The sequence below is a fragment of the Eleginops maclovinus genome, chromosome 5, assembly GCF_036324505.1.
Source record: "Eleginops maclovinus isolate JMC-PN-2008 ecotype Puerto Natales chromosome 5, JC_Emac_rtc_rv5, whole genome shotgun sequence".
NCBI classification, from domain to species: domain Eukaryota; kingdom Metazoa; phylum Chordata; class Actinopteri; order Perciformes; family Eleginopidae; genus Eleginops; species Eleginops maclovinus.
In genome coordinates, this window is record NC_086353.1 from 25,374,971 (window position 1) to 25,402,299 (window position 27,329).

At 40.1% G+C, this 27,329-nt stretch overlaps 1 protein-coding gene across 13 annotated transcripts in view; it reads left to right on the forward strand.

Annotated features, from left to right (window-relative positions):
• Positions 1-27,329, forward strand: part of rims1b (regulating synaptic membrane exocytosis 1b) — an 89,584-nt gene that overhangs the window by 40,475 nt on the left and 21,780 nt on the right. For 5 of the 13 annotated variants that reach the window (XM_063884515.1, XM_063884520.1, XM_063884525.1 and 2 more), the window contains 17 exons: positions 972-1,273; positions 1,655-2,547; positions 10,092-10,132; positions 10,368-10,478; positions 10,637-10,736; positions 11,256-11,379; positions 11,478-11,534; positions 11,844-11,890; positions 12,234-12,349; positions 13,159-13,289; positions 13,871-14,042; positions 17,091-17,244; positions 17,436-17,492; positions 19,001-19,154; positions 21,119-21,235; positions 22,802-22,864; positions 26,228-26,317. In XM_063884515.1, coding sequence (XP_063740585.1) covers positions 972-1,273; positions 1,655-2,547; positions 10,092-10,132; positions 10,368-10,478; positions 10,637-10,736; positions 11,256-11,379; positions 11,478-11,534; positions 11,844-11,890; positions 12,234-12,349; positions 13,159-13,289; positions 13,871-14,042; positions 17,091-17,244; positions 17,436-17,492; positions 19,001-19,154; positions 21,119-21,235; positions 22,802-22,864; positions 26,228-26,317 — 2,729 coding nt within the window. Of the gene's footprint in view, positions 1-56; positions 275-971; positions 1,274-1,654; positions 2,548-10,091; positions 10,133-10,367; positions 10,479-10,636; positions 10,737-11,255; positions 11,380-11,477; positions 11,535-11,843; positions 11,891-12,233; positions 12,350-13,158; positions 13,290-13,870; positions 14,043-17,090; positions 17,245-17,435; positions 17,493-19,000; positions 19,155-21,118; positions 21,236-22,801; positions 22,865-26,227; positions 26,318-27,329 lie in introns of those variants that run through there. The other 8 variants (XM_063884519.1, XM_063884523.1, XM_063884526.1 and 5 more) reach the window with 7 other exon arrangements.

Sequence of the window (27,329 nt, forward strand, 5' to 3'; positions counted from 1 at the left end):
TGAAGTCTAATGGCTAGCTGCTAAACTGACTGCTAACAGTCTGTCACAGTGGCCGTCGAGGAGTTATATTTTGGGGTTTCCGGAGGTCCCAGAGGTGTTTAGTTCTTCAACTTCTGCCAAAGGCTCTGGAGTGGAATACAAGGGACGACCGTGTTTCCTCTTTGCTTTGGATTTGTTCTCGGACTATAAATCGTTGGGATTATAAATACTGAGGGAGATAAATCCTGTTTTTGTGCTGTGGAAGTGAGGTGATATTCAGTAGCCATGGCTACATGTGAGTATTTGATGTTGTCTTTATGATTTGATTTATAGGGGGAAGAATAAAATGTTATCATGGTAATTGTATATGGCTTCAGTCATCCAACGCTGTGCATTGCATATAATCTAAATGACAGAAAATGATTAAATGTGCCGAGAGGATGCACTGGAATAGCTTGGAGCTTTCTCCTCTTGGATTAAAACAATATCGTACAATTTTCCCTTCCGCTTTTTCCACTCTTTTTAGCCCTCTACACAATGATGTTTTTCACCAACCTGAGCATAACACATAGAAAATAATATTGATGGGTTGAAATGTAATAAAAGCAATAGACCAACATGACCTCTTCAGGGGGTTCTTTAGATGATCTATAAGCAGTAGAGAACTTACCATAGCCTTCACTGGGCTGTGCTCACAGATAATGGATATGTTGGAACAGTCTGTCATGTCTGAGTGATATCTTAGATTTGATCTGTGAGCAATAAAATGTTTGGGAAACCTAAAAGACACGAGACCTGTTCTAGGAACATGTATCTGCTCCATAAAGATAGTTTAACATTTGTTGGGGATATGTGTTTGAAAAAAAAAAGTATGTTGTGTGATTTGTCAGACTTTTGTGTCACAGGCATGCAGTATCACTTTTAGGTATTCTATTCATTTAATGCTTTTCTTTATTACTACTTTTATACTTCTCTCCTTTCAACCTTTGTAGGTTATGTGGGTATGCAACCTGTGCCGTAAACAGCAAGAGATTCTCACCAAATCAGGAGAATGGTTTTCGGGGTCAGGGGTGCGGCCTGGGAGCCTGGGCAGCTCCTTGGACATCCCAGCCACTGGAGGTGAGGCCCAACGGGACAGGAAGCTACTCCGCTCCAGGTCCCAAGCCCCGCCGTCCTGCACCAACTCCAACGCAGGTCAGCCGGACGGGACGCAGCTGCCTGCTGGTGTCACAGCTGCCAAAGGTGCTGACACCATGTCCGGCTCCCGTTCCCAAAGCGAACCACCCAGAGAAAAGTAAGGCATTAACAACACGTCTGTGATGTTTTACGTTTACATTTTTTAAATTAACATAAAGAGAATTAAGAATAAGAACCATATTTTAGAAAGTAGTTTTGTGTGTAGAAAAAGTGACAATGGTTTGTTCTTAGCACAGGATACTTTCAAATTCAAAGGTTCAAAGGCTTTAATGTCAAATCCACAATCACTAAATAACTAAGAACTAAGCTAAATAATGCAAAGAATGTTGTAAGTGAAGTAAATGCAGGAGTCTAATAGAATAATATCTTTTTAGAACAGAATGTTGAATTAAATATTGTACAGTGAAATAAAAGGAAATACTTACAAGGCCTGTCAGACTGTATGAAATGTTGGTATAATGATCCTTTTCTCATACAGGAAAAGGCCAGTTTCCCTCCATGAACAAAATGGCAAAGGAGGCATGGGGCGAGGGAGTGGACGGAGACCTGGGGGGAAGTTGTCCTCTCAGTCGTCTCTGGATGAGCGAGTGGTTCCTGGGGAAAGAGGTGACAGACGCTTAGGAGATGTACGGAGGCTAGAAAAGATCCATTCTCAGGACTACGAGGACGGGGAGGGGAACTTGGGTCGTTCAGAGTCACACCGGAGACGCCCAGAGGACGATGAGCAGAGGGAGCGACAGCGACGAGAGGAGGAGTTCCAAAACCGTTACCGTAGCGATCCCAACCTGGCCCGGTACCCTGTGAAACCACAGAAGGAGGAGCAGGAGATGCGCATGCACGCTAAGGTGTCCAAGGTCCGCCATGAACGAAGACACAGTGATTTGGCCATCAACGAGGTTGGACTGGGACCTGGGGAAGGTGGAAGTGGACGAGGGGAGGTGCCTGAGAACCGTCTGGCCAGAAGGGGTGGGGGTGGGGAGGGAGACAAGGCCTTCCTGGAGAACCACCGAGCTTACTCTGTGGATAGGACTGTGGGGGTTGGAGGGGGAAATCCACCTGCAGGAGGTGGGGTGAGATCAGGACCCCAACCTGGGGGACCGGTGCCTTCAGATTGGGGCCCGAACAAAGGCCACTTAGAGCCCGGTACAACACGGACACCGAGGGATAAGGGTGGGGATAACCTGCTGAGGAAGGACTCTCAGAGTTCGGACCAGTCGGAGTCTTTGCGGCCGCCCCCTCCACGGTCATACAAGAGCAAGCGCGGAGTCAACAAGAGGCAGATGTCCATCAGCAGCTCAGAGGAGGAAGGCGGCTCCACGCCCGAGTACACCAGCTGTGAGGACGTGGACATGGAAAGCGTCAGCGAGAAAGGTCAGTCAGACAGATGTGCTCACTCCGCTAGCTCACTAAGCTAAATCTACCCAGCACTACCTTGCACTGTTTGCTGTGGTCCATTTCCTTATATTAGACACTGTTTTTATATCTGCTGAAGCTGTCTCAGCTACCTTTTCATTCTCTTCCATAACTCTGACCTAGCTAACATGCTTATTCTGCACACATGATCCTTTTTCTCTCTACCTGAGTCATAAATTACCTCATGTTTGATCTTTAGAACATTTTGTTTACTCATCATTGACAAGAGCACTTTCCAGATTTGCGTGTTTCACCCACTGTGTACCCAGTGTAGTGTGGGCAGGATTAGCGCCACAAGCTAATTGTAGATGCTTAATGACCTACGGCTAATTCTTTGATGGATAGAAAAATTGGACACATGATCAGACAGAACTATTAAGGATAGTTAAAAACATGTAATGTTTGAAAAACAGCTAAATAAAATATAAGATTGCCATAATAAACCCTTTTTAACCATGGTGTCCCTAACCGTAGCATCTAAAATAGCCTTGTCATTAGAGTGACTTTGCCTCGTAAAACCAACCAAAAAGAGCACATTCCAATTTCCTAATGTAAAACTATATGACCAGTGATAGGACGAAGCCCCAACCCAGCACCCAGTGAATCACTACCACTGTGTGTCATCTACACCCCTGTGCTGTGGCTAAACCGACTTCTCCCAGGACAGCTCTCATTTATTTGGAGAGTTCCTGTGATTGAGGCCAGCAGATTTGTGGATTTAGGTCAGTGGCTCGCATGCTACGTAATGCTTCGCAAACAGCCAGCTGTACCAGCCAGCCACGGACCACCGGCTCAAATCAAGCTTGGCTGTGGATGCATGGTTTCTGGATACCTTTGCATTTTCCAGCTCACTGCTGTTAGCGAAGCGATGCTAGCCTGTACCGTAAGACACCGGGAAAGGTCTCAGTTCCAGGGGCAGTAGGTAGAGTTTGCCATCCGTTTAGCTCTCTCACTAGTCACAGAAGGGGTCAGATGTTTTAATCCAGATTACTATGACTCAAGGACTGGTAATGGTTAGATGGTGTGGATTGGGTTTATTAGCTGTTTTAAACACTCTTTAGCTAGCCGGGCCTCAAAACAGGATGTCTCCTATTACTCTCCTCTGTGGGATAAAGCAATTGCTGCCGGATAATGTGCAGTATGTTTCTATATAGATGCATTAAGTTAAGTGAGCCGGTCTTTTCTTAGATTCTGTTTCCATCAGCTCTTTAGAATAAATGGCATTTTATTCAATGTTTACAAATTGGGTTTAGTGTCAGCTGATTACGTTTTCAGGTTTATTTTTGTCTTTTGAGCTTTAAATGCTTAATGTTAAACACACTGCTTGTGTTCCTGCACATATTTTCACCCTCTGTAAGAGTAACATAAGCATTCAGTTGGTGCCAAAGTTAGAGCCTTTTAGCTTAGATTTGGTGTCCAACCTCTGAGGGAAATATCTAGCTTTTGTGATGCATTCACTGCAGAAGCGAAACAACTTGCTCACAAGGCAGATGTGCGAAGAATAGAGAATTTGCACCAGCGCGAATGAAGATAGTGGCCCCTTATTCGCCAATTAGCGTAACAGTTCTTTGCCTGTCGCTATTGACATATTGGCGTTTTGAATCAGAAAACAAACCATCAGATCTCTACAGCACCTCATATTTGTGAATAGACCAGAGGAAAATCAATATTTCTAAATGTAAGTGTGAAATCCATAGACAGTCTATGGCCATGACAAATTATTTAGTTATTTTAACATCCTATTGATACATTTATTGCAAGCAATGAAAAGCAAAATATGTTCATTTTGAGGTTGAGGTCAAAATTGCGCAGGAAAATCTTTGTTTCCCATCCGATGTCAAAGCCACATTAGGCTGCTTAATCTTTCACTGTTTCCCCCAGCTATTCTTGAACAGTCTGCTGTTTGGTAGTAAAGTTGTACTACGCTGACAGGTGTGGTGGAAATGATGCTAGTCAAATGAAGTGAATGAACTCCATAAGTTGTCTTTGAGTGTTTTATTAAAAACAAGCTTTCTGCATTAAGAACTAAAAATCACAGAGTACAAGCACTCAGCAAGAGTCTGTCAGTCTGAGTGAAGCTGTGTCACTGTGTTCTTTATTCCTTTGGCTGCCCCAAAAAGCAGAACTGGTTTCAAACCAGTTACAAACGACTGTCCATCTGTTCAGTGTTGAAATATCCCTTCCTCGTTATTTGGAAACAGTGGTAAAACAATCCTAAATATGGTATTACTGACTGAAGACCTTGCACCATTTGAACTAAATGTCACCATTCTGAGTAAAAGCAGATTCCAGCAGTAAACACCACTTTATTCTATAATGAGAGTCACGAGAAAGGGAAGACTGGGTTACATGGCCTTACAAGATTTTAAAGCAGGTAAAAGTGTCTGTCTAAACATACGCTTTTTTAGTATTTAGCTATCTATAAATAAGTTGAAGAGCTGTAACCCAGCAGAATGGGCAGTGTGAACATTCCACTGAATTATTTAACTGTTAGCATAAAAAGGCTTTATGACTCCACTCCCACAATTGATCATCAAAAGAACCCAATAACAATAAGGGTAAGAAGCGCAGCCATATGCAAACAGTATTCATTTATTTTGTATTTAAAGTTAAACATGACATTTACAAATTCAAGATTCAGAATTTACAACGTAAACCAACACATTCTGTGGACTATATTTGAAATGTTGTTTACTAGATGAGTTTAATGCAGAGCCTCGAGGCCATGCGTGCACATAGCTCGGATTACGAGCTTAGATTTTTTTTAAAACATGGATATAAGAGGACGTTATTATATAATTTCCAGCAGAAACAGTTGTGTATATGTTCCACGAATCCTCTTAGCAGGATCATCGTTAACAGTGTTTACATACTGTTTTCCCATTTGGCCAAATACCCACCGGATATGCAAGGGTGTCTCTGGGACTTTAATGACTCAGCAGGTCTGAATCCATGTGTGAAATAAGATAGAAACAGGCAGGCTCATGGTAACTGGGTTGCTTCTTTGGTGTAATGAAGAACACTAAGGTGATAATGGGAAACATGTCTGCTGTTGGGATGACACTGTCCCTGTGCATATTAGCCACTACTGTGTGGAAACAGGTTGTCTTTTATGAGGAAACCTAGTTTTTATTTTGTTGTAACATGGTCTTTTGACTTTTGTCTATCCACAATGAAGTGTGTCAGTGAAGTTGTCAACCCCCCCGCAGAATAAAACAACATTAATAGTACAAAAACATTTAAAATGATAGACAAACAAATGGTTGAAATCACAGCACAAAAAATAAAACATAACAAAAACTAATAATAAACACATTAAAAGGTCGAGATAAATGTTAGTCACTGTAGTAAATCTGTATTCTAATTCTGTTTGGTTTTTAAATAAATAAAAAATGATGAATCACTTAGGGATGAGTGCACGGTTTTAAACTTTTCATGTACGTTACAAATGGTTGCCTTGTCCTATAAAATGTACAAGTGGAACCACCCACAGTAAACTATATTTTCTCCATTGCTAGAAACTTAATATGTTCTGTCACCCACTGGACATGAGTGGGAGACTCCTCCTGATTCCACCTCATAAGTATAAGTCGCCTAGCAATTAGTGAAGCAAAAGCAACAGGGTTTGAATAATGTCTGGAAAGGACAATATTGTCCGGGACGACTCCAAAAATTGCAGTAAGAGGAGAAGGGGTACATTTTGGTATGGAGGTTTTTAACAGTCCCCAAGGGATAAGCTGGTTGTTGCAGCGAATGCTTGCAGTGGCCAAACAGAGGTACTTATTTGTCAGTGACATGCTGTGATTGGGCCAGACTTTTTCCATTGACTTACATTCGGGAAGAGCTCTCCGTAAATCAGCAGACTCGTGTTCGGCGGGATGACGTTTAGTAGTCTTATCAGCTCTCAGTTTTTCCACATGTGGTTACAAGCTATATTGCAACACTTATGTACTTGTACCAGTGTTCTAGTTAATTCACCAGTTCTCGTGTCCGAGTCACTCAAGAGTCCCCACTCTTCGAGTCTGAGTCCGAGTCACCCAAGAAGAGTCCGAGTCGAGGCATCAGTGCCTCTGTTCGAGTCCAAGTACGAGTCACAAGTTCGAGTCGTCATCTATTAATCTGACTGGATATATTTGTTTAAATGTAGCTGTTAGTTTGGTTCCTATCAGTGTGTTATTTTCCGCATCGCTTTTATTCTGTTTACTTTATATGTATTTGTGTGTTTAACTACTGGGAATCACTTTGTGCTGCAAATCTTGTATGAAAGGTGCTATACAAACACAAAGCTTATTATTGATTTTAATATTAGTATTATCAAGGTTGGGTTGAGTTCCAAGATTGCTTTGAAAGAGCTGCTTTACAAATAAAAACAGTCTACATTAAACACAATGATCAACTGTCAGCATATCCGGTTTATTTCAGTTTCAGAGGGGAAGGTCATAAACTTAATGCACATGTTTAAACAGGGAGTAGTGGGGCTGCGCGTTCGGGAACTTGCCTTGCAGCAGAGTACATCCTGACTTGAGATCAAACTTACTCGAGTCGGAGTCCAAGTCTGATCTTAAATGAGCGAATCGGAGTTCGAGTACGAGTCCATCACTGAGCGAGTCCGAATCGAGTTATAGGTCCGGAAAATTGGCACTCGAGTACCCCAAGTCTGACTTTTACTACATATTCTTAGTAACTATTGATACATGTAAAAAAACAATTTGATCTTTGGCATGTTATATAATTAATTCCACCATTCAGCTAGCAGTACATGGGTATAACCTGATGTAGTGTTGTCAGCCTGGTTTCTTTATAGGACTGATTTTCCAGCTTTTCTTGTGGTTATCAAGTCTCCTTATAGTTATAACTAGTGTTTATTACATTAAATCAGTCCACTTTGTTTTCCTCAAATGTATTCATATTTTCAACCCCAGAAAAATGATATAATAAACATAATAAATAAAAAACCTGGCTGGTATGCTACCGTTGTTGAGTTTATTCATTTCAGTAACGATGATAAAAATGGCAATATATACCTGCAAGAAGCTGATGCTTTCATGCAGCATCAGTTGGAAGAAGAGCAGCACAGATTTTTTGTAATCTGCCCAGCATGTTCATCCCCCAAAACCAAAAGCCCAGAATCAGCAGTTCAGACTGTGGAGTCAGCATTTATCCTCTCAAGCATTCACCGTGGACTTTCAGATTTTAGATTAGCAGCGCTGGAGCCACGTCTACTCAGACTTCTTCAGATTTTATAAAATAAAAATATAAAATACAAAAAAGACAAAAAATTAAGAATATGACTAATAAAAAGAAAGTGCAGTAAATCATATCTACTGAATGTGCACTATAGCGTAATTTAGAAGTGGAAGAGCTGTGCCGTTAGTAAGAGGTAGCAATATTCAGAAATCGGAAAAATATACAGAATCCTTTTTACATTGTGGTGTACAAGGAGGTTAAAGAGTGTGTGTCGGTGAGGGTTTTCTTTTCCTGCTTATTTCGGCTTGAGGTTTTGATCCTGACGGAGCGCAGCCTGCGTGCCAGGTGCAAACATTTGAGTAGCCTTGGATATGAAGTTCCTCAGAGTGTTTTATCCCCATCTGATGTCATCTACTGTTGTTTTATTCCTGTGGTGGAAGAGTGGCCACAAATCTCACAGGCTTCTTTGGTCTGTTCTACTTGAGCCCGCCATCTGTCCGTGTTAATGAGAGCGGGGATACTCTCACAGCCACTGGTTTCTTTGCCCACCGCCAGGCTCTGGCAAGAGTTATGGACAGGCACACACACAGTCCATCAGTGGATTTTTAATAAATGTTTATTATGCGTTAATGCCGTCTTTATGGGCTTTTCACAATAGCACTTTTGCTTTTGGGAGTCTTTTAACGCCATTTAACATTATTTACAAAAGAATATGGCATTTTAAGGAGGTATAATAGGGTGCAAAATATATACAGCTCTGGAATACATTAAGAAACCACTGCAGCATTATCAGTTTATCTGGTTTTACTATTTATAGTATGAGTTAAATATATATTTTTTATTGTATTCTATAAACTACTGACAACCTTTCTCTGTGATGGAATTCAACAGACACTGGAATGGTTGCCATACATGTAGAGATAAAGATTAAGAAACATTTGGAGTGGGCTCTTAATTTTTTCCGGAGCTGTATATATTGGAATCACTCAAGGGTCTTTTGGGTAGATTAAAAGAGAGTAGAGGTAGAAACAACCACTTTTAAATGTAGATATAATTTATAAATGTGTACTAATGCCTTATGTGTTTGGTTTAATTCTCACTTGCAATAAAGTGATGTTGCAAATAATTCCTTTCATTTCTTTCAAATCTACAAGTGGTTTGTTGTTTTTGAGCAGGCTATTTCAAACAGAGAAAAAGCAGAGTTGTGCACAACAACAGCAACAACAACAACAACAACAGAGTAACCTTTTGGAATTGTTATAATATGTAAAAAGATTTTCTTATGCAGATATACGCAAGGGGTTCCATACATAACATCATTTGGTTGTAAAAATGTATTTGTTGACGTATTTGAAGTGTATTTTTCCCATTTGCAGATGCGTTACAATATGTTTTTTTTTAATACAAATACAATGACTGAAGAAAAAAATCTCAATGGACAAAAAGTCTCTCAACAGCAAATGTGAGCTTCAGTTAGCAGTTAGCGTTACTTTAGCAGCACATAATCTGCACATACACTGTCAGGAAATTCTAAATTAAAAGGACTCGAGGTAGAGGACATCAATAAAATATGACTGTGAAATAGTTGATGGCATCAAAGTCATTAAGTGCAAGAAGCAATGATTTTGAAGCTGTTATTTTAAGGTTAAATTGGTGCATAAATGAAAACATATATTTGTCGAGGCGGTGCTTGTCCTTACATGGTTCTTGCCAAATGGACTAAATCTTTAGCCATTCCTATAATGTTTAAGGAAGTGGCCAGTGAAATCTTCAGGAAAGAAGTTAAAGAAGGATGACCACAACTTTAAGATACTGTAGACAAGATAGGATTAACCTTTATTGATCACCGTAAGGAAATTCAGAAAAAGGGTAATACGACTAACAATAAACATGGAAGTATTAGTATGAATAAGAATTAACAGCAACAAGATGAAGATAATAAATGATGTATACATGTATATGACCAAGTCTTACCTACTCTACATAGAGTGCAGGTTGTTCATCTTTTATTGTAGAGTGTGATAGCGTCTGGTACAAAGGATTGTCCATGATATTTTGGCGAGGAGGGATGAGTCTGTGGCTGAATGTGCTCCTTGTCCTTACTAGCTCTGCATGGACGGAGTGGAATGGGTTTTCCATGCTTACTCCATCTTTCTCCTAGTTTTCCCTTTCACCACCTTCTCTAGATTGTCCAGTTTAAGTCCAACTACAGAGCTAGCCGTCTTCCTCACTTGTTCAGCTTGTCATCATCATTGCCCCAAATGGTGTCAATATCTTTCAGGCTAAGTAACGCCTCCTTCTCTTTCTCTGTGCAGGTGACTGGGACTGTCATTCTCTAGATCCTACAGTGTGGCATGTAAGTTTCAGCACAACATGAAAGATTTAGAGAATAAATCGGTCCTAATTACATACAGTAACTCATGACCAAAAGCGAAACACTGATTCCTAGGTCCTTTGTAAGAAATAAAGGAAACAAATCTACACAAAGCACAAAATGAACCAAAGATACCTAACATTTCCTTTCTTCCTCTGTGTTTTCCCAATGTTTTTCCATAACCCCCCTTCACAATGCCTCCTAATGTTTCTTGTAGCATCCAGTTACATGGCAGCCATCCAAAGAGGGTGACCACCTGATTGGACGCATCACGCTTAGCAAGAGATCGGCAATGCCCCGTGAGGCTGGCTCTCTCCTCGGCCTAAAAGTAAGCAGGAAATCGATCAAACTCAGTGGATCACACCTCGCATAAATAATTAGCTTGTGTTTGTTCAGTTCAGTTGATTGTTGGATCAGTTCAAAATGGAAATGGTGATTTTAACACAAACTTCTGTTCCTATGCATTGTCCTTTCCCCCCTGTGCAGGTGGTGGGAGGGAAGATGACAGAGATGGGGAGACTTGGGGCCTTCATCACCAAAGTCAAGAAAGGCAGCCTTGCAGATGTGGTTGGACACCTACGAGCGGGTGAGAACATATTGTTTCTAAGCAGCTGCTTCTGTACCTTTTGTAGAGAATCCTTGATTGATAATGGTTTAAAGTCAAGGTGATATTAAAAAGTATATCTGTCCAGGAGTGGATGCAAAAAATAGTTAATTGCAACAGACACAAAGTCCGTTAATCTGTGGGTTGACATTGTCAGCCATTGCTAAGAACTCCTATCTTTCTCGGTATCGTGATTAGAATGATGTACAGGACTACCCATTGCTGTGAGTTTTGACACTTCTTGAAGCCATCACCAAATATCGGAGATGGTCATAAGACTTTTTTTTACGAGTTTCAAGTCTTTAAAATAGTTTCAAAGTCAAGTATCAATTCTTTAATGGTCAATGCCAAGTCGAGTCTCAAGTCTTTGGGCTACATTCAAAATCTTAAGTGAGAAGAATTTCCATTTCATTTGACTTCATAGAATTCTCTGTTATACCATGAATTTATCTAGTAAAATGTGGTGCTCATCATTCTGTATGTCGGCCATCTTGATTCCAGGTGACGAGGTGTTACAGTGGAACGGAAAGTCGTTGCCAGGAGCAACAAAGAAAGAAGTGTACAACATTATCCTTGAATCGAAGGCTGAACCTCAAGTGGAAATAGTTGTTTCAAGACCTATAGGGTAAGATTAAAATCACAATATGAAATAACTCTCATTAAAGCACTTGAGTGACGGCAGTGACAGACACTTTTTATAATGTTTCTTCCTTTATCTCAAAGCTCTATCAACCGAATTATGTCCAAAAACTTCTTGAGAAAAGTGTATAGAGCATATCAGTAAGTAGTGTTGGGTGGAGCCCTATGGTGGAGTCCCTTTCCTTCATGCCTTCCCTGATATCCTGAAATCAGAAATATAAATCCCTTTTTTTCAACATATCCAACCCAAATTAACAAAGCATTTGAACATGTAATTGTCTACTTGCTCGTCTGCTCTCCCTTCTTCTACCATTGTGTGTTCCTTAAATATTCTCCATTCATTTTCCAAAGATGAATGTAAATCCTTACTGTGTTTTTCCATTGCAATTATGTTTTTTCTGTACATTTGAAATTGAAGAATTCACCAAGTCTTTTATTCCATTTTTGCAGCGACATCCCAAGAATCCCAGAGTCCTCCCACCCTCCTCTAGAATCTAGTAAGTGTATATTATTACCATTGTTTGCTGCTAATTTAAGTAGCTTTGTTGTGTTCCCATCAGCTGTGCAACTTTTTGTCCTGGTCAGTATAAATATCACCCAAATCTGGGTTACACCTTTGAGACAACTTCATTCCAACACATTACTTACAGTTTTCTAAAAAATGTTTTGCCATTTGGGAAAAGGAGCCTAATTACATAATATAAAACCTTCTTTTTTAGTTTAAAAAAAGGAAAACGTTTTAATTATGAGTTAGGAAACAGGTCAAATGTAACCATTGGACAACAAGTAAAGAGAAGTTGTGCTTTCTCTGTGATTTCTATCAACTGTAACCTATAACAGCAGGCTCCAGTTCCTTCGAGTCGCAAAAGATGGACCGACCCTCTATATCAGTGATGTCCCCGACCAGCCCGGGGACCCTCAGAGACCTTCCTGTTGTACTGCCTGGACAGCTTTCTGTGAGTATCTGAAAGAAGAGCAGGGTTGGGAGGAGTTACTTTTAAAATGTATTCCTTTACAGTTAGTAGTTACCTGTCAAAATATGAAGCCACACACCTAATCTCCAAATCAACATATAAACTTGATCGCTTTGTCCAACTTTTGATTTTCTCAATATCAAGTGCAAATCAATCCAAGAGAAAAGAAAAAATAATCAATAGGATGTTTTTTTACTGAAGTGTATCATGCGAGACAACAGAACAATATGTCCTTATGAAAGAAGAAACCAAGATTTTTAGTGTCAAAAATGTGTCTGCTCAGAGATTTTATTTTAAGGAAAACCTGCCAACACACCAACAATGAAACACATGAGCAAACACTACAGTTTAAAAGAGCAGAAATCAAATGTGAGCTGACAGAAAATGCCCGGTTTTATTTAATAAATAAGATCACACACACACTATTTTATGAACATATACAGAGTTTTGTCTTAATTGGGTAACAGGGTCTCTGCTCCCTCTTTCTGTCGGTTTGCGCCCTCAAACCAAAATGCACATTTTCCCCGTAAAATGTTAAAGTAATGCAAAAAAACTATATTTCTGTTCTTCAAAAACTGTTTAATGACTCCAGAAATATGAAGCTGGTGTCATATACAGCATCAGACAGCAGAGACAGCTTTGTTTTTACGGAGAATAAATAGGAGCTGGATGTGCGGTGGGTCTGCCTGTAGATGAGTGTTAGGCAGCAGGCTGACACTGAAACTGTCTTTTACTCTCCATTTTTCTGGAGAGGAAGTAAAGAAAGCTAACAGTCTTTACATATTTTACAGGTAAAGCTGTGGTACGACAAAGTGGGCCATCAATTGATCGTCAACGTCCTTCAAGCCATAGACCTGCCAACCCGACCAGACGGACGGCCACGGAACCCCTATGTCAAGATGTACTTCCTGCCTGATAGGAGGTAGGTACTTTGTATTCATTGTCTTTAATTTGCAGGTCCATCTCCCATGTGCATTCCATCAGTAATTACTGGGGCTGTCATTGTCTGCCATTAATTAGAACCTTACCAAAAAAGTAAACGCAAATGAATTACATTACTACTTTTGTCCCCAACTTCCTCCCGTAACTCCAGCGTGGATTTCTACCATGAAATGGAAGGCAGTGAAATGGCAAAGAAAACTGAACATATATTCCGACTTCAAACCAATCACTGAATAATCATGTTATAATAAGGAAAACATATTCTCTCATTTCTCTTACCAGTATGTCATATTATCACAGCACACTTTACAGCAAGTTAATATAAGGATTTAATTAATTAGGATAAATATTATTGTGATTAATGCATTTACATTTTTTTCATTGATGGACACCACTAGTAATTACATGGATGAGACAAAAGCATCATACCAGAAGTAAGGACTATTAGCAGAGGAACCTCTATCATACCGTCCGATCATGTTATTTTAAAGAAGTACTGCTTTGTTCAGAAACGTGCTTTTCCCTTTGCATCTAAACTCTGTGCACACGCCTTTGTTACAGCGATAAGAGTAAACGGCGGACTAAAACAGTGAAGAAGAGCGCTGAACCCAAGTGGAACCAGACATTCATATATTCTCACGTTCACCGGAGGGACTTCAGAGAACGCATGCTTGAGATCACGGTCTGGGACCAACCCAGGGTCCAGGAGGAGGAGAGTGAATTCATGGGAGAGGTGGGACACACACGTTATCAGTATACTATTTTAAATATTTCTGTTAATTACATGTATGTCTTATAACAATGCTCATATATCTAATTCTCTTGCATTGGACAGTAGATATATACTCTAATGCTACATATAAGATACAGCCCCGGAAAAAATTAAGAGACCACTTCAGCATTATCATTTTCTCTGGTTTTATTTTTTATAGGTTTGTCTTTGAGTTAAATGATTTCTTTTTAGTTTATTTGTTTTCTATACACTTCTGACAATTTATCTCTGTGTTGGAATTAAACAGACACTGGATTGGCTGCCATACATGTAGAGATTTAAGAAAAATTGGTCTTTTAATTTTTTTCAGAGGTGAATATGCCGTATCATAAAAATAACTTACTAAAGCCTTTAGCTTCTAATCACGCAATGAAGTGGTCATTACCAGTGGCAATAACATTGAAAGTTATTTGTTAGAAGGGGCCTGTCTGTAGGGACTTGGCTTGGGAACCGGAAGGTCGATGGTTCAAGACCCCGAATGACCAAGTGATACCGAGGTGTCCCTGAGCAAGGCACTGTTCCTTAAACTGCTCCCCATCTGCCGTAAATATGGCAGTCCACTGCTCCTAACACTAGGACGGGGAAAATGTAAGTTTCCCCTCTGTAGGACGATTAAGGCTTCGTTGTTCCGCTTCTTCTTCCTCTTATTCAGAATGGCATAATCATCTTCACACCATATTCACATGGTTTTCTACCAATGTGACTACAGGAAGTCCGTGACTTGAAGTAGGAGTATTTTATAAATGGAGCTAAGAAGGGCTTTTGGTGACATAGTATAAAGATCGATCAAATGCGCTGGGGATAGGTGGGAATGCAGTGGCTTTTGTGTCCCATGTGAAACCAAGTCAAAATATTTTCACTGACATCGCCTACATAAACAAAGTTATGCTGTGTCCGTCAACAACAATAACTGGCAATGTGTGGTTATGACCAGTGTTGGGTGTAATCACACTACAGTTTCTAACATTGCGCGGAAAAATGACTGGATTCTGCTTTTGACAGACTGTAGGGATTTCCGCCTCAATTTTCATATTTGCATAACAAAAGCGCAACTTGTCCACATACAACTGTCACAGGGGTTGTGCTGCAGTGCAGAGTCATCGCTGACAAATCAAAAGCTAGAACTTTCGAGGGGTGGAGGTATGCCCATTGTTTTTTATTTTTCAGAAGAAAGGACAGGAATGTGATGGTAAGGAACAAACTGTGTCCAGAAGTTATTATCCACTGCTGCAAACACTCAAACCTCTCCAAGTACCTGCGAAGGCAACATGCTAACACGAAGCTAGTAGCTAAAGTTTTGGCTACAGGCTGTTGCTGAGTAACGTAAAAGTGATGTAAAGAGTAATGTGTTCAAGTTACTTTATGTAGAGAGTAATAAATTACTTTTTTAAAAATAACGAATAATGTGTGATACATTACTGTTTTTGAGTAATGACCCCATCACTGGTTATGACACGCCGGCAGATGGTATTGATATGGGTCTGCTGTGGTGAAACTACAATTTTCCGTGGAGGGACTAATCTTGATACTTACCTGTGTGTTCTTATCATGGTGTCTCATGCTTATAAATGTTGGCAGCATTTATGACACAGTTATGTCATAAGATGGAAAATGCTGAATAAGCAGGGTAACTGATTGTCCGTGAGTATCAGTTAAAATCAGTGCTTCCGGTAAAATTTGAAACCAAATAGTTTTGGCCCCAATGAACATCATTATCTCCTTTCATTTCCTCAAGAATGATCCAGTGTTTCCTCTGCTAAAGGAGATAAAAAGAAGAGCATCAAAGCTTCTTTCCTTATCATCTAAAGAGTTTGAGCAGCTCTTATCATGGCTGTTACTTAGGTACTTCTGGGTCATTTCAGCCCCTTATGAACCATCGTTAGCAAAAAAAAACTGAAGCCCTTTCGTAACGTTGGATATGCCCCTTCTGGCCGACTGTTGGGTGTCCTTTTTGACGACAGTTAATTACAGCCGTTTAATAGACTGATAACACTGACTGTTACAGGGATGTTTCAATTGCTTGACTAGGCTGCGTGTGTTTATCCATTCCGATACTCTACACCAAAATGAGAGCCAATTGAAGAAACAGATTGTTCTATTTCTACATAAATTAACAAGTGGGTTAGCCAAAATGAATGAAAGAAAAAACGTTCTCTTCTTATCAGTGTGGATGTTAACGTAAGAAATGATTATTAGGAGACATGACAGCCTGTAGACTAACAATATGTCTGTAAATATAAACTAGAAAAACCTAGGCTATGACTAACGTTAGCACAGTGGTTCCCAAACTTTTTTTGCAGCGCATCCCCTTCTACGTCCCAACCGGGTTGACGCTGCCCCCCAAAAAACGCAACAAGGCTTTGTTTTATCGCCATATAAATAACTTTGTCATGAGACGTTCCACTTTCCCAGTTTCCCTGATTTCAGCCAGTTAATCATATTTGAAAGAATGAATGAAACGAGTTGGCGCGCATATATCCTAGGCTACAGTGAAATGTAGAAGAAGATAGCTTCTATCAAAAACTAATAAATTATAGTTTTTGGGATTTAAAATAAAAGCGATTACAAAGGAAATGTTTATTGTTCCTGTTTTTTTTATTGTAGCCTATGGAAAAATCCCACTTAAAAAACAACATTGTGTAATATTTTTACACCAGTTTCCTCTCGCGCACCCCCTGGTGGCACGCGCACCACACTTTGGGAATCCCTGCGTTAGCAGATAAGGAAAGCTAAGCTAGTTAGCTAGCATTTTACATACTGTAGTTTTTTACAAAACTTTTAAACATGTCCTGCACTTGATAGGGCAAGAGTGGCTGCTCTGAAGGATCATCCATGCTCGAAATCTATGAACGCACCCTTAGCCTTTAACATCTCGGCCACCAGATTACACTTTGTCATTTTGATTCCCCCCTTACGTCCTATACAGCAAATTCTCCTCAGTGGATACCCTCTACTGTTTTCCTTCTGCTCACTAATCTACATCTTTCCCCCTCCCCTCTCGGTCCTCAGATCCTGATAGAGCTGGAGACGGCCCTGCTGGATGACATCGCTCATTGGTACAAGCTTCAAACCCACGACATGTCCTCGATACCTCTGCCCCAGCCTTCCCCATACCTCCCGCGCAGACACGTCCACGGAGACAGCCCCAGCAAGAAACTACAGAGTATGTCTGGTTACGTATTTAACATGTTCGTGTGTATTAATATAAGTGTATATGTATGATTTAATCCGTGTTTTGTGAACCTGCAGTGTGTGTGAGTGTGTGCTTGCTAACCTTTTACTAAGCTTTCTCTTGTCTCTCAAAACCTCACCTTATTCAATATGTGTGTGTGTGTGTGTTGTGTATGTGCGCAGGGTCTCATCGCATCATTGATACAGAGTTTGATGATGGTTTGATGGTATTGACTAAAGGTGGGTGGGGGGCATGGTTTCCGAGCACTTCTGAGTAGTTGTCCAGCACTGGGGGAGGGCGTCTTCTCTGCATCCTTTCTCGCTCTCTTTCTCAAAGCCTCCTTTTGGCTCCACTTGAAGAAAAAAAAGCACCCAAATTAAAGTAATTAATCTTTGCTGTGTCAGCAGAACTTTTGCAATTCATCATATTGCTACTGGGCTGCAGATTTGGAGTTGCAGTGTTGTAGTGAGCTGCAGTTATGCAAGTACTTCAGCGAGGCTGCAGAGAACACATTCTCCTCTTCTGGCTGGCTGTAGAAACACTGACGCACTGAGTGCATGTTAGACTGTAGAGCTACTCTTCTTCACTGCCATTCCACTCAGTCTCCTGCCATTCTCCTGCATGCTTCTAGTCCTGCCGGACCATATTGAAAGGACACTGAACATGTACAGTAGAAGCTGAATTTGTGTTAGTCTGGCAAATAGAATCACTACAACTGCTTTGTTGTTTGGCTGTTTCTGCTGTGGCTTCATTTCCTTTCAGACGAATGTGGACCTAAAATATACGGTTAATACTTTTTTATGGTTCATGTTGGCTTTTCAAACTTCAAGATGGTTTGCTACATTAGAGAGACGTTATGGAATCTCTTATTTATTTGAACGTCACTGTGCTATTTTTATATATATATATATATATATATTTTATTATGCTGCCCGACTAAAAACGGCACTCTTGTGTCGGGCCCTGCTCAAAATTGTCACAGTGCACTCTGTTCAAATTTCAATTTGTTTCATTTTGGACCTCGTTTACCGTGCAACCCATCAGGTAATAGCTAAATGTAGCGGCACAAGGTAGCATAGGGAGTTAACAATAAAAACTAATCTTAAACATAATGCTCTGCGTCCAACCTCGCGATGAGCAAAGAGCAGATAAGTATCATGTGAATGCAACTTTATTAGCAACTTGTAGTTTTGATATACATAGGCTTGTAACTTATTTTTCTTTATAACAAAAAATCCCAACATTTCTGTCAGTGTTGCTGGTTTGTTTGGTGATCAATTCGGGAGGGAGGGTTCCCAACATTAGGATGTGGTTTTATTTATTTTTGCAGAAAATATAAAACAATATATACCTTTCCATTTTCAGCAGCTGGCACTCACTGATCACAGGTCTGACAGTCACTGCAAAAACAGTCAGCTACTCAGGCTAGCTCACATGCTAACTTGTTGCCTGTAAAACATCTGGATGAGATGTTCTACAGTCTGTAAGAGAATGGCATCTGTAGCGGTAGACACAATGCTGCTCCATCTTAATCAGGACACACAACTAATATCTGGACGTGTCTGTGTGTGCTTCTGTTTCTATGTTTGTATCTATGAATCAACACTGTATGAATGTGTGTTTGTGTGAATCCTGCTATTTTTGGATGTATCTGTGGTTGTGTGTGTGTGTGTGTGTGTGTGTGTGTGTGTGTGTGTGTGTGTGTGTGTGTGTGTGTGTGTGTGTGTGTGTGTGTGTGTGTGTGTAGGTGCAGAGCGTAACTCCAGGGAGAAAGAGCGGGGCAGTACACTGGCTGTGCCTGAGCAGCAGCGGCCCGTACAGCACCGCTCCCGCTCCGTGTCCCCTCACAGAGAGGACTCCTGCAGGGCCCGCTCACGGCCCGCACACGTGCCAATGCAAAGGTCAGCAGCACTTTCCAGACACACCTGGTGAACTGTCAGAGTGTTATTTCAGCATTAGCCAGTATCTCAAAGGTAGTCAGGATGGTGTGTTCTTCATGTGTTGTCAATCATTTCCAATACTGTTCCTCTGCAGAGCTCCAGGCTTTGACCTGAACACGCGAGTGTATCATGCTTCTTTTACAATAATTGACTGTATGCTAGTGTGCAGTGTATTTATTAGTGGTGTCAATCTTTTTAAACATTAATCACGTTAATCACAATAATAAATTATAATCCTGATTAATCTTAAATTACAAAAATTCTAGTATTTATTTTTGTGAGGAGATAAAACAAATACATGTGGCAATGTGATCAATTTGCATTCTTTTTTGAAAGGATCAAAGTTTCAAGATTAATCGCTAGCGTTAATGCGCTGACAGCCCTAGCATTTACTAACTTATTTTTCTTGTGCTTGATAATTTAAAAAAATGCCTAAAGGTCACATTTTATCATGATTTTAATATTTGATATCCAAGTTTTTTATTTTTTAAAATAAAGTATGAGGCCGCTTATATCATTTCCAGTCAAAAAGAAAGGATATCATTCAGAAATCTCAGTTTCAGTGTAAGCCTGCTGCCTGCTACTCGTCCACCGGCAGACCCACCGGACATCCATCCCCTATTTAAATCTTGTTTTCTTTCACCACTTTAAAATGTTATGGGGAAATTAGGCAATTTGGTATGAGGGTGCACGCTAAAAGTAAGAGGGGGCGCAGCACCCTGTTACCCGTTTTAGACAAAACCCTGATGTATATCTTTAACTTATAAAGTTATGCTAAAATCTTTGCAGACTACCATTGGCGCAACAAAAAAATACACACAAGAAAAACATCAAATAAAGCTAAAGATCTGATGTTAGTTTGCTAGCGCCATTAGCATTTCTAGCTAACCTTAGCTGATGGTTTCAAACTCATAGGTAGTAAAAGTTATTTAACGCTTCACTTATAAGCTTCAATTACATCGAAACATTAAGGTTGTATAGTTTACCTTGCTATGGTATCCTGATGTTCCTCTGGTGTACAAATGTTCATATCTCAGTTCCATCTCCAAGCTTGGGACAACAAAGGAAGTGGGGCTTATCCTGGAGTTCTAAAACTAGACCCTTCTTGAAGAGTTGTTATGATGTTTGCAAATTGAATATCCCTGTAGCTTCAAATATGGATTTTGATTACATGGCCAAATATTTGACATTTTAGTTTTTTTATGAGGTTATAGTGCAGTCTGAAACAGTCTCAGTCAGTGTGAGTTTTTATTGTACGGTTTCCCCTGACACAGAATTGATGCGGCTTGTTAACGTGTATTTATTAAGGCTTTTAATCTCCCAACTTTATAGCCTTATCACTACCAAGTAATACGCACCTGTGTTTATGGCTTTGGCACATACTGTTGGCAATGTTGTTAACTCTGCTGCCAGCTAGAGGCAGTCAAATATGTTAAAACCAGCAAGACTATTATTAAAAATACAGAAAAACATTTGAGTTGGAATATAGCTTTATCTTTTTTAAACATAAAGGCACATAAGCGGGACAGAATATGAATTAGTATTTCTCTTTCCTTGTCTTAATCACACATGTACAGTATCTAGAGGAGGATATGGGTTTATCATGAATACCACACAAAGCCAGGTCCATCAAAAAATAAGATTGTTGCTTTTATCACATTTTGTTTTCATTTATATTATTTACAGATTTTTTTTCTGCTTTTCAAATACTAATGAGGCTCATTACAAATAGTTTGGACCAGAGGGAAGAACGTCGGACAGTTTACATTTCCCATCATTTTTCAAATCTAATAGTTTCTCATAAGTTCATTTTGAGTCAGGTAAATCATGAGTAAGAACAGGTGGACATATTGAATCATCAGAATCACTAAATAAGATCTGTACCACGTCTGTGAAACTCATTCAATATTTTTTGATTTCTTCAGGAGTCTGGATGAGATCCACCAGAACCGCCCCCACTCCCACTCCCCCTCTCGCTACCACGACTCCCACTTAGAGCACCAACGGTCCGGGGACTCGGACTACGAGTACTCTGAGGACAGGTAACCTGCTGCTGGGGTCTGTGGGGATTATCACTGGTGTGTTATGGTTGACTATAACTAGTGTTACATGATTGGATCACAGTGGGTCATTCAGCAATTCTTTGACAGCAGCTCTGTGCGCGGTCTCACAAAATATTATAGAAGTGAAGGTTTCCTTACAATACAATATGGACAAATCAAATACTTTATATTTTTACTTTATGTTCTTCTGCTGGATTGCAGTATGCACCAAATTGGGACATTTTATTTATTTATGCAATTGCACCTCTCATATATGCCCTGCACAAAGAACCGTGGTCCAGATTAGCCTGTAGAACAACATCCTGGTATTATTGTGTCATACTGCATTTAACTTATTATTGACACATACTAAATACTCTGGCATATTCAAATATTATTGTAGCAATGGTATTGGAACACAGTGTCTGTTGTACAAACCTCACTTAAGTCCTCCCCTTTTTTCTTAGCTTAAAATGTTCTTCTCCTCATCCTGGTCTTATACTGAGGGCAACTCCCATTGCAGTCAACTTTAAAAATATAAAAATCCTCTGGCAGTGTTGGAAAGTAACAAGCTACATATACTCAACTACTATACGAAACGTGACAAACAAAAAAGATAAGATAAGAGGTACTTTATTGATCCCGAACTGGGAAATGTTTTCGTTGCAGCAGCATAAAAGAAAACAAGGCATTGCACATAATTAGAAATGAAAAGAGTAGAAATAAACAAGTCTACAAAATACAAATAAACCATCATTAGAGAGTAAAAAAAAATATATATATATATACAGTTGAGTGCAAGGAGTGGAATATTAAATTAAATATAAATGTAAAAATGTACAGTGAATATTATACAGCTCCTCTTTATCTCTACATGTATGGCAGCCATTCCAGTGTCTGTTGAATTCCAACACAGAGAAATTGTCAGTAGTTTATAGAATACAAATAAAAAAAACAAATCATTTAACTCAAAGACAAACCTATAAATAAGAGAAACTGAACGAATCAGCAGTCAATTTTTTAAATACGCTGTTTTCATCAATCTACTATAGCGACTGTTGCTGTCAAATTCATATTTGTTTGAGGGAAATGCCAAGGGTGCCGCTCTGACGCTGCGTCGATGCTTTCGGCCATGTTTAAATCTGAATTGGGTCGGAAAAACAATGAATACAGGATCTTTGATGAGGGTCAACACAAATAAGTAAATCCCTCAGTTAAGGAGAAACTTACTTAAGGAGGAAACTTAAGAAGACTTTTGTGCAACCGGAAATAAAGTTCCAAACAGTACTTGTTTTGCTTTTTTAAATATTTTGTGATTTTCCATAAAGGTTGTTCTGGTTAATCAATGTGTGTACCGTGATGTGGCCCGACCAGTCCCCACTAATCCTACTAACAGTGTGAAGTCATTGGAATATGAATGCAAACTTGATTGAAATCTCAGAGTTATGATTTCCTGGTTTCTCTCATTCATAAATTCACTTTACCTGTCTGAGTTGCCATCCTTTTCTGTTGTGTTTCCTCGGGGGTTGTTTCTCATTTGTTCACCCATCGTCATGGCAATGACAGTGAGGTCCTGGAGATTCACAGGTCTATCCGGGGCGGGAGTGCCGAGTGCCTGCACACAAACAGGTAAAAACAAAAAAGAAAGAAAAAGACAACAGCCACCCTTCAGCTTTATTTTATAGAATATGCCATGTCATCATCTTCATCATCCTCACTATACTTTAACACCCCCATCTTAACACTCTTAATGTTGATTCATGTGTTGGTTTAACGGACTACTGTAGAGCGTATGTCTGCTTTTTTGCAAATGCATGAACCCAAACGGATCATAAATTCATGTCTGAGTATTGACCACAACTACACACACCACACTGATCACTGTGTGAGGGGATTACACACCTGCTCAGTGGCTGACCTCAAAGAAAGGCAAAGCTGTTCTGATTAATTTCCTTTATTCATTTGTTTTGCATTTTGATGTGTGTACTCACAGGAGTTTTGTATTTCTTCCACTTTTTTTTGTTTCCTTGTCTTGCTTTACGATGCATGATCTCCCCGTCGTACAACCAGGGGCGTATGTAGATACAGCAACACACTACCCCCCAAAATGCCCCTGTTAGTAAACGGTATCCATAAAGACATTTACAGGTAAGCGTTCAGCGTGAAAGGCAGTGTTGCGTTCCGCTCTCTGTGCCCGTCCAGCTTTGTGTTGGTGGGTCATTTAGTTGCAGCAGAGTTCTCCCTCTGCAATAAATGGCCGTGTGTCCCCCAGACTGCTGTGCTGCTTGTGCTTGCTTTGGTCCAGCGTGGTAAATGCTGTGTTGCTCTTCCCTCTGTATGATGCAATCCTTTCAATACTGGTGCGATCACATTGTGCATCATCACACCTCACCATTTCCCAAAACATATCAGACACTTCTTGCATTTGGAAGTAGCAGATCCGTGCATCATTCGATGGGCAAGTGCCCAAAAAGTATTGCGTTCACAAGCTTAGATGATCAAACATGCATGCTACAACAAGGACATTTTGAGAATATGGTCTTTTTCTTTTTTTTCAAGTCTGGAATGTCATGCAACCTACAACACAACTCAGTTATTAAAAACTGATCACATCTGCTTTTCTGCTGCAGTTGGTTACTAGTCAGGCTATAGTGGTGCAGTGATGACCTGCAAGTTAGCATCGCTAGGGCTCCCTCGACAAAAATCATTGGGATCTTTTCATTGGATTCTGGAGTATTGCAGGAAATAACATCTTTGACAAAGTTAATGATACTAACACATGTTCAGCAGAATAACCTCCAATGTTTTTATAAATGCGGATGTTAGAAGCTAACATCAAATTCGCGTTTGACGTGATGATGATTAGTAATCTCATTTAGTCACTTGGTTGCAACCACTGTTTCTGACACGTAGAAGCTGTGGGGATTCAGCAGTGAGGTGTACTCACATACTTTATGTTCTGGAACAAAATGTGACAATCCATAGTCCAAACCACAGATCTTATTTCAGGCATCAAACCACAAATACGCCAGAAAAGCTGTTGACTTCTGGAACCAGAAGTAGTAAAATGCTAACTCATTTATCTTTAGGACTCATTCCTGAACCCCTCTAAAATACAGGGATGCGTACAGCTAGTTTAGAAGGCTACAAGTTTTAAAAATCTGACTTCAGTGATTAAAGAAACTGTGGCTGGTGGCAGGTTTCTACAGGCTGTCCTTGTGTCTCGCAACTGACCTCTCAGACCAATCAGTGGCTTGGCACCTCTTCCACTGTTGTAGCAGCTATAAACAATTGTTGTTATTGTCCCTGAACACACCTATCAGATGCTGATCCTGGCATCTTAGTGCTTAATGATACGTAGCATACTCTTATTTCTGGTCTTATAGCCACAGACAGACCTCCTGTTTGAGCAATTTCCTCCATTTGTCTGCTCTAGTCCTTTTCATGGCACTCCTTTACATATTAGATCTACTGTAGCTAGGTTTCCTCGCCACGTGCCGCCTCGTCAGCTTTATCTGTAAATTGTGTTATATAATCAGCATTACATGTAATCTCCACATATAAGTGTATGGGGTCAATCCACAGGAGGGCAGGAGAACCATCGCTACACTTACATAATGAATTCCTCACTGTGAGGTCGCAGACAGGGGGATGCACTTCCTGTTGTCATTTGCTGTGTGTGTTGGTCCGGGGGATCACCAGCATCACGCTACAGCAAGCCCCACCTTTTCTATTTATTTTTTGACAAATATTTTAATTGGCATTTGGTTTTTACAGCAAAGACATTACAAAAATGTAAAGAAAAATAAAAAAATACAATAAAGGTTACAATAAATAAATAAATAAAAAGATTACTGAAAAATCAAAATATTTTAATAATTCAAGAGAGAGAATACATAACAACATAAATGAATCAAAAATATGTAAATTGGCACATAAAAGCAGGCGCGTTTCTAATCTAAGGCTTGTGTTTTCTGAGAATATACCCTTTTTACCTCTCAACAACCTTAATTTCAAACTGCAATTTGAAATGAAACCATATTTAATGTCGCACCATACTGTCTCTGCTTATCTTTTGCAAGAAGCTTGCACACTTTCATGCTTTTTCCCCCTCTGCTCTTTTTTTTGGTCTTTTCTGCTAATTTCTGTTACTTGCATGTGTCATTTTTCTTTTTCCTTTTGCCTTTCTTTTGCACGCGGGTCTTTGCCCAACTCTCATGGGGCATGACCTCTGTGGCCTACAGCTCCACTCTCCCCGCATGCCTAAAGAGCAAGCCGCCCCACAGACAGGAAGTGGGCAGCACCATGCCTCGTAGCATCCTTACACACCGTGTGCTCAGGTTCACTGATGAGGTCACAGTTAGGTAAGAACACGCCCACCTCATGCACCTCCCAACCTTTTCCTTTCTCTCCCTTTTTTAACGCAAAGCAGAGGCTTAAGCATGTCGTGGCAGAGCATTAAACAAAACTCCTAAGACCGTGTTGCCATCCGTGTGAGGCTGGAAACATCATGTGTAGTGTCATGCGATGACCAACCATCTGTTGAAAGTGCAGCATGACGTGACAGACGTAAAGCTGTATGTAAATGCTGTCTTTCTTCCTCACTCATTCACCCCTCCCACACTAGCAGTCCCTTCTTAGACCTGGTTCCCATGGCAACTCACCAACCTCCCATCTGAGTGGTCTCACAGTGTTTGGCCGCGAGGAATGACTGGCTATGATAAATGGAGATACAGAGCCGTTACATGTTACTGCACTGTCTGATGGCCTTCCCTATTCTCTCTGTGTCCCACCCTCCCCCTTCATCTCCTTTCTGCCTCTTCACCCACATTTTCTCCGCATTTTCTTTTGTCTACCTCCCACTCATCACCCTTTTTTTCACATTATTCACGGTCTCTTCTCCCGACACCTCTGCTCCTCCGTCCTTGTACATCTTGTCTCCATCTCTATTTCTCTCTCTTCCCTCTCTGCTGCCATGTTGTGGTGGTGCAGCGACCTGCAGCCGCCGTTGGACAGAGTGAGGAGTGCCAGCACCACATGTCTGAGACCAGACAACAACTTTCACTCCCCTGACAGAGACAGGTATAAATCAGAAGATGAACCTACGTTTTGAATAAATCGAGTGGATTTAACTTGCACAAGATTCTGATGTCATTTTTTTTTTTAATGATCCAGAAGCTATGATCCTAGACTTTGTGTTCAGTGACAGCTTTTAAAGTCAGTTTTTTTTTTTGGACTGCATGACTCATCTGACATTTTGAATTTAGGATGCTGCATGTCTTCCCCCAGTTCATGTCATGTGTCCCTGTCATACGAGAAACACCTACCTGCTATTTAAAAACGATGCAATAATGTTCTGAACATATCTTTTAAATAATGACAGGTTATAAAGCTGACACATTTGTGTAGAGATACATGAAAAGAATGATACCTCTCTCATGTCTGTTAATAAGCTGCAGCTAACGGCTAACTTAGCTTAGCACAAAGACTGACAACAGAGGGAAACAGCTAGCCTGGCTGCTTCTAAAGGAAACAAAAACCAACAAATGGTTGTTTTTGGAGATAGTATGGATTTGATGAATGAAATACAACATTTGTAAGCTTAAAAGAATATTTCGGAATATTTGAAACAGAGTTGTACGTACTTATTCAAAGTCAATGTATAACCTAGTTAAAATGGCGGTGGGCACTGAAGTGAAGTATGCTTTATTCAGAATATTTTTGCAGCTATACCTTGTTGTCAGATTGCCAAAACTATCATCTTTTCAAGGCCAGTAATTTTACCTTCCAGAACATGGGAGATTTTTTATCTAGCACTGCCATGATTGGAGGGTTTGTATGCGTTATCGCATGACTTTGGTATTTTAAAGGGTTAGTTCAAATAGACTCAAGTCACACAATTTCACAAACTAACCATTCAAGTTGAATGTAGATCTGATAGGTAAAACTGCAGTTTTTTCTTAATGGTTCTTAAGAGTTTGGTTAATTTGAAAAGCTTAGATAATAACTTTAGTTCCGATGCGCTGACCACCATTTATTTGATGTAATACATCTACGCTTTCTTTAACAATCTGAACCATCTCTTCAGGAATGA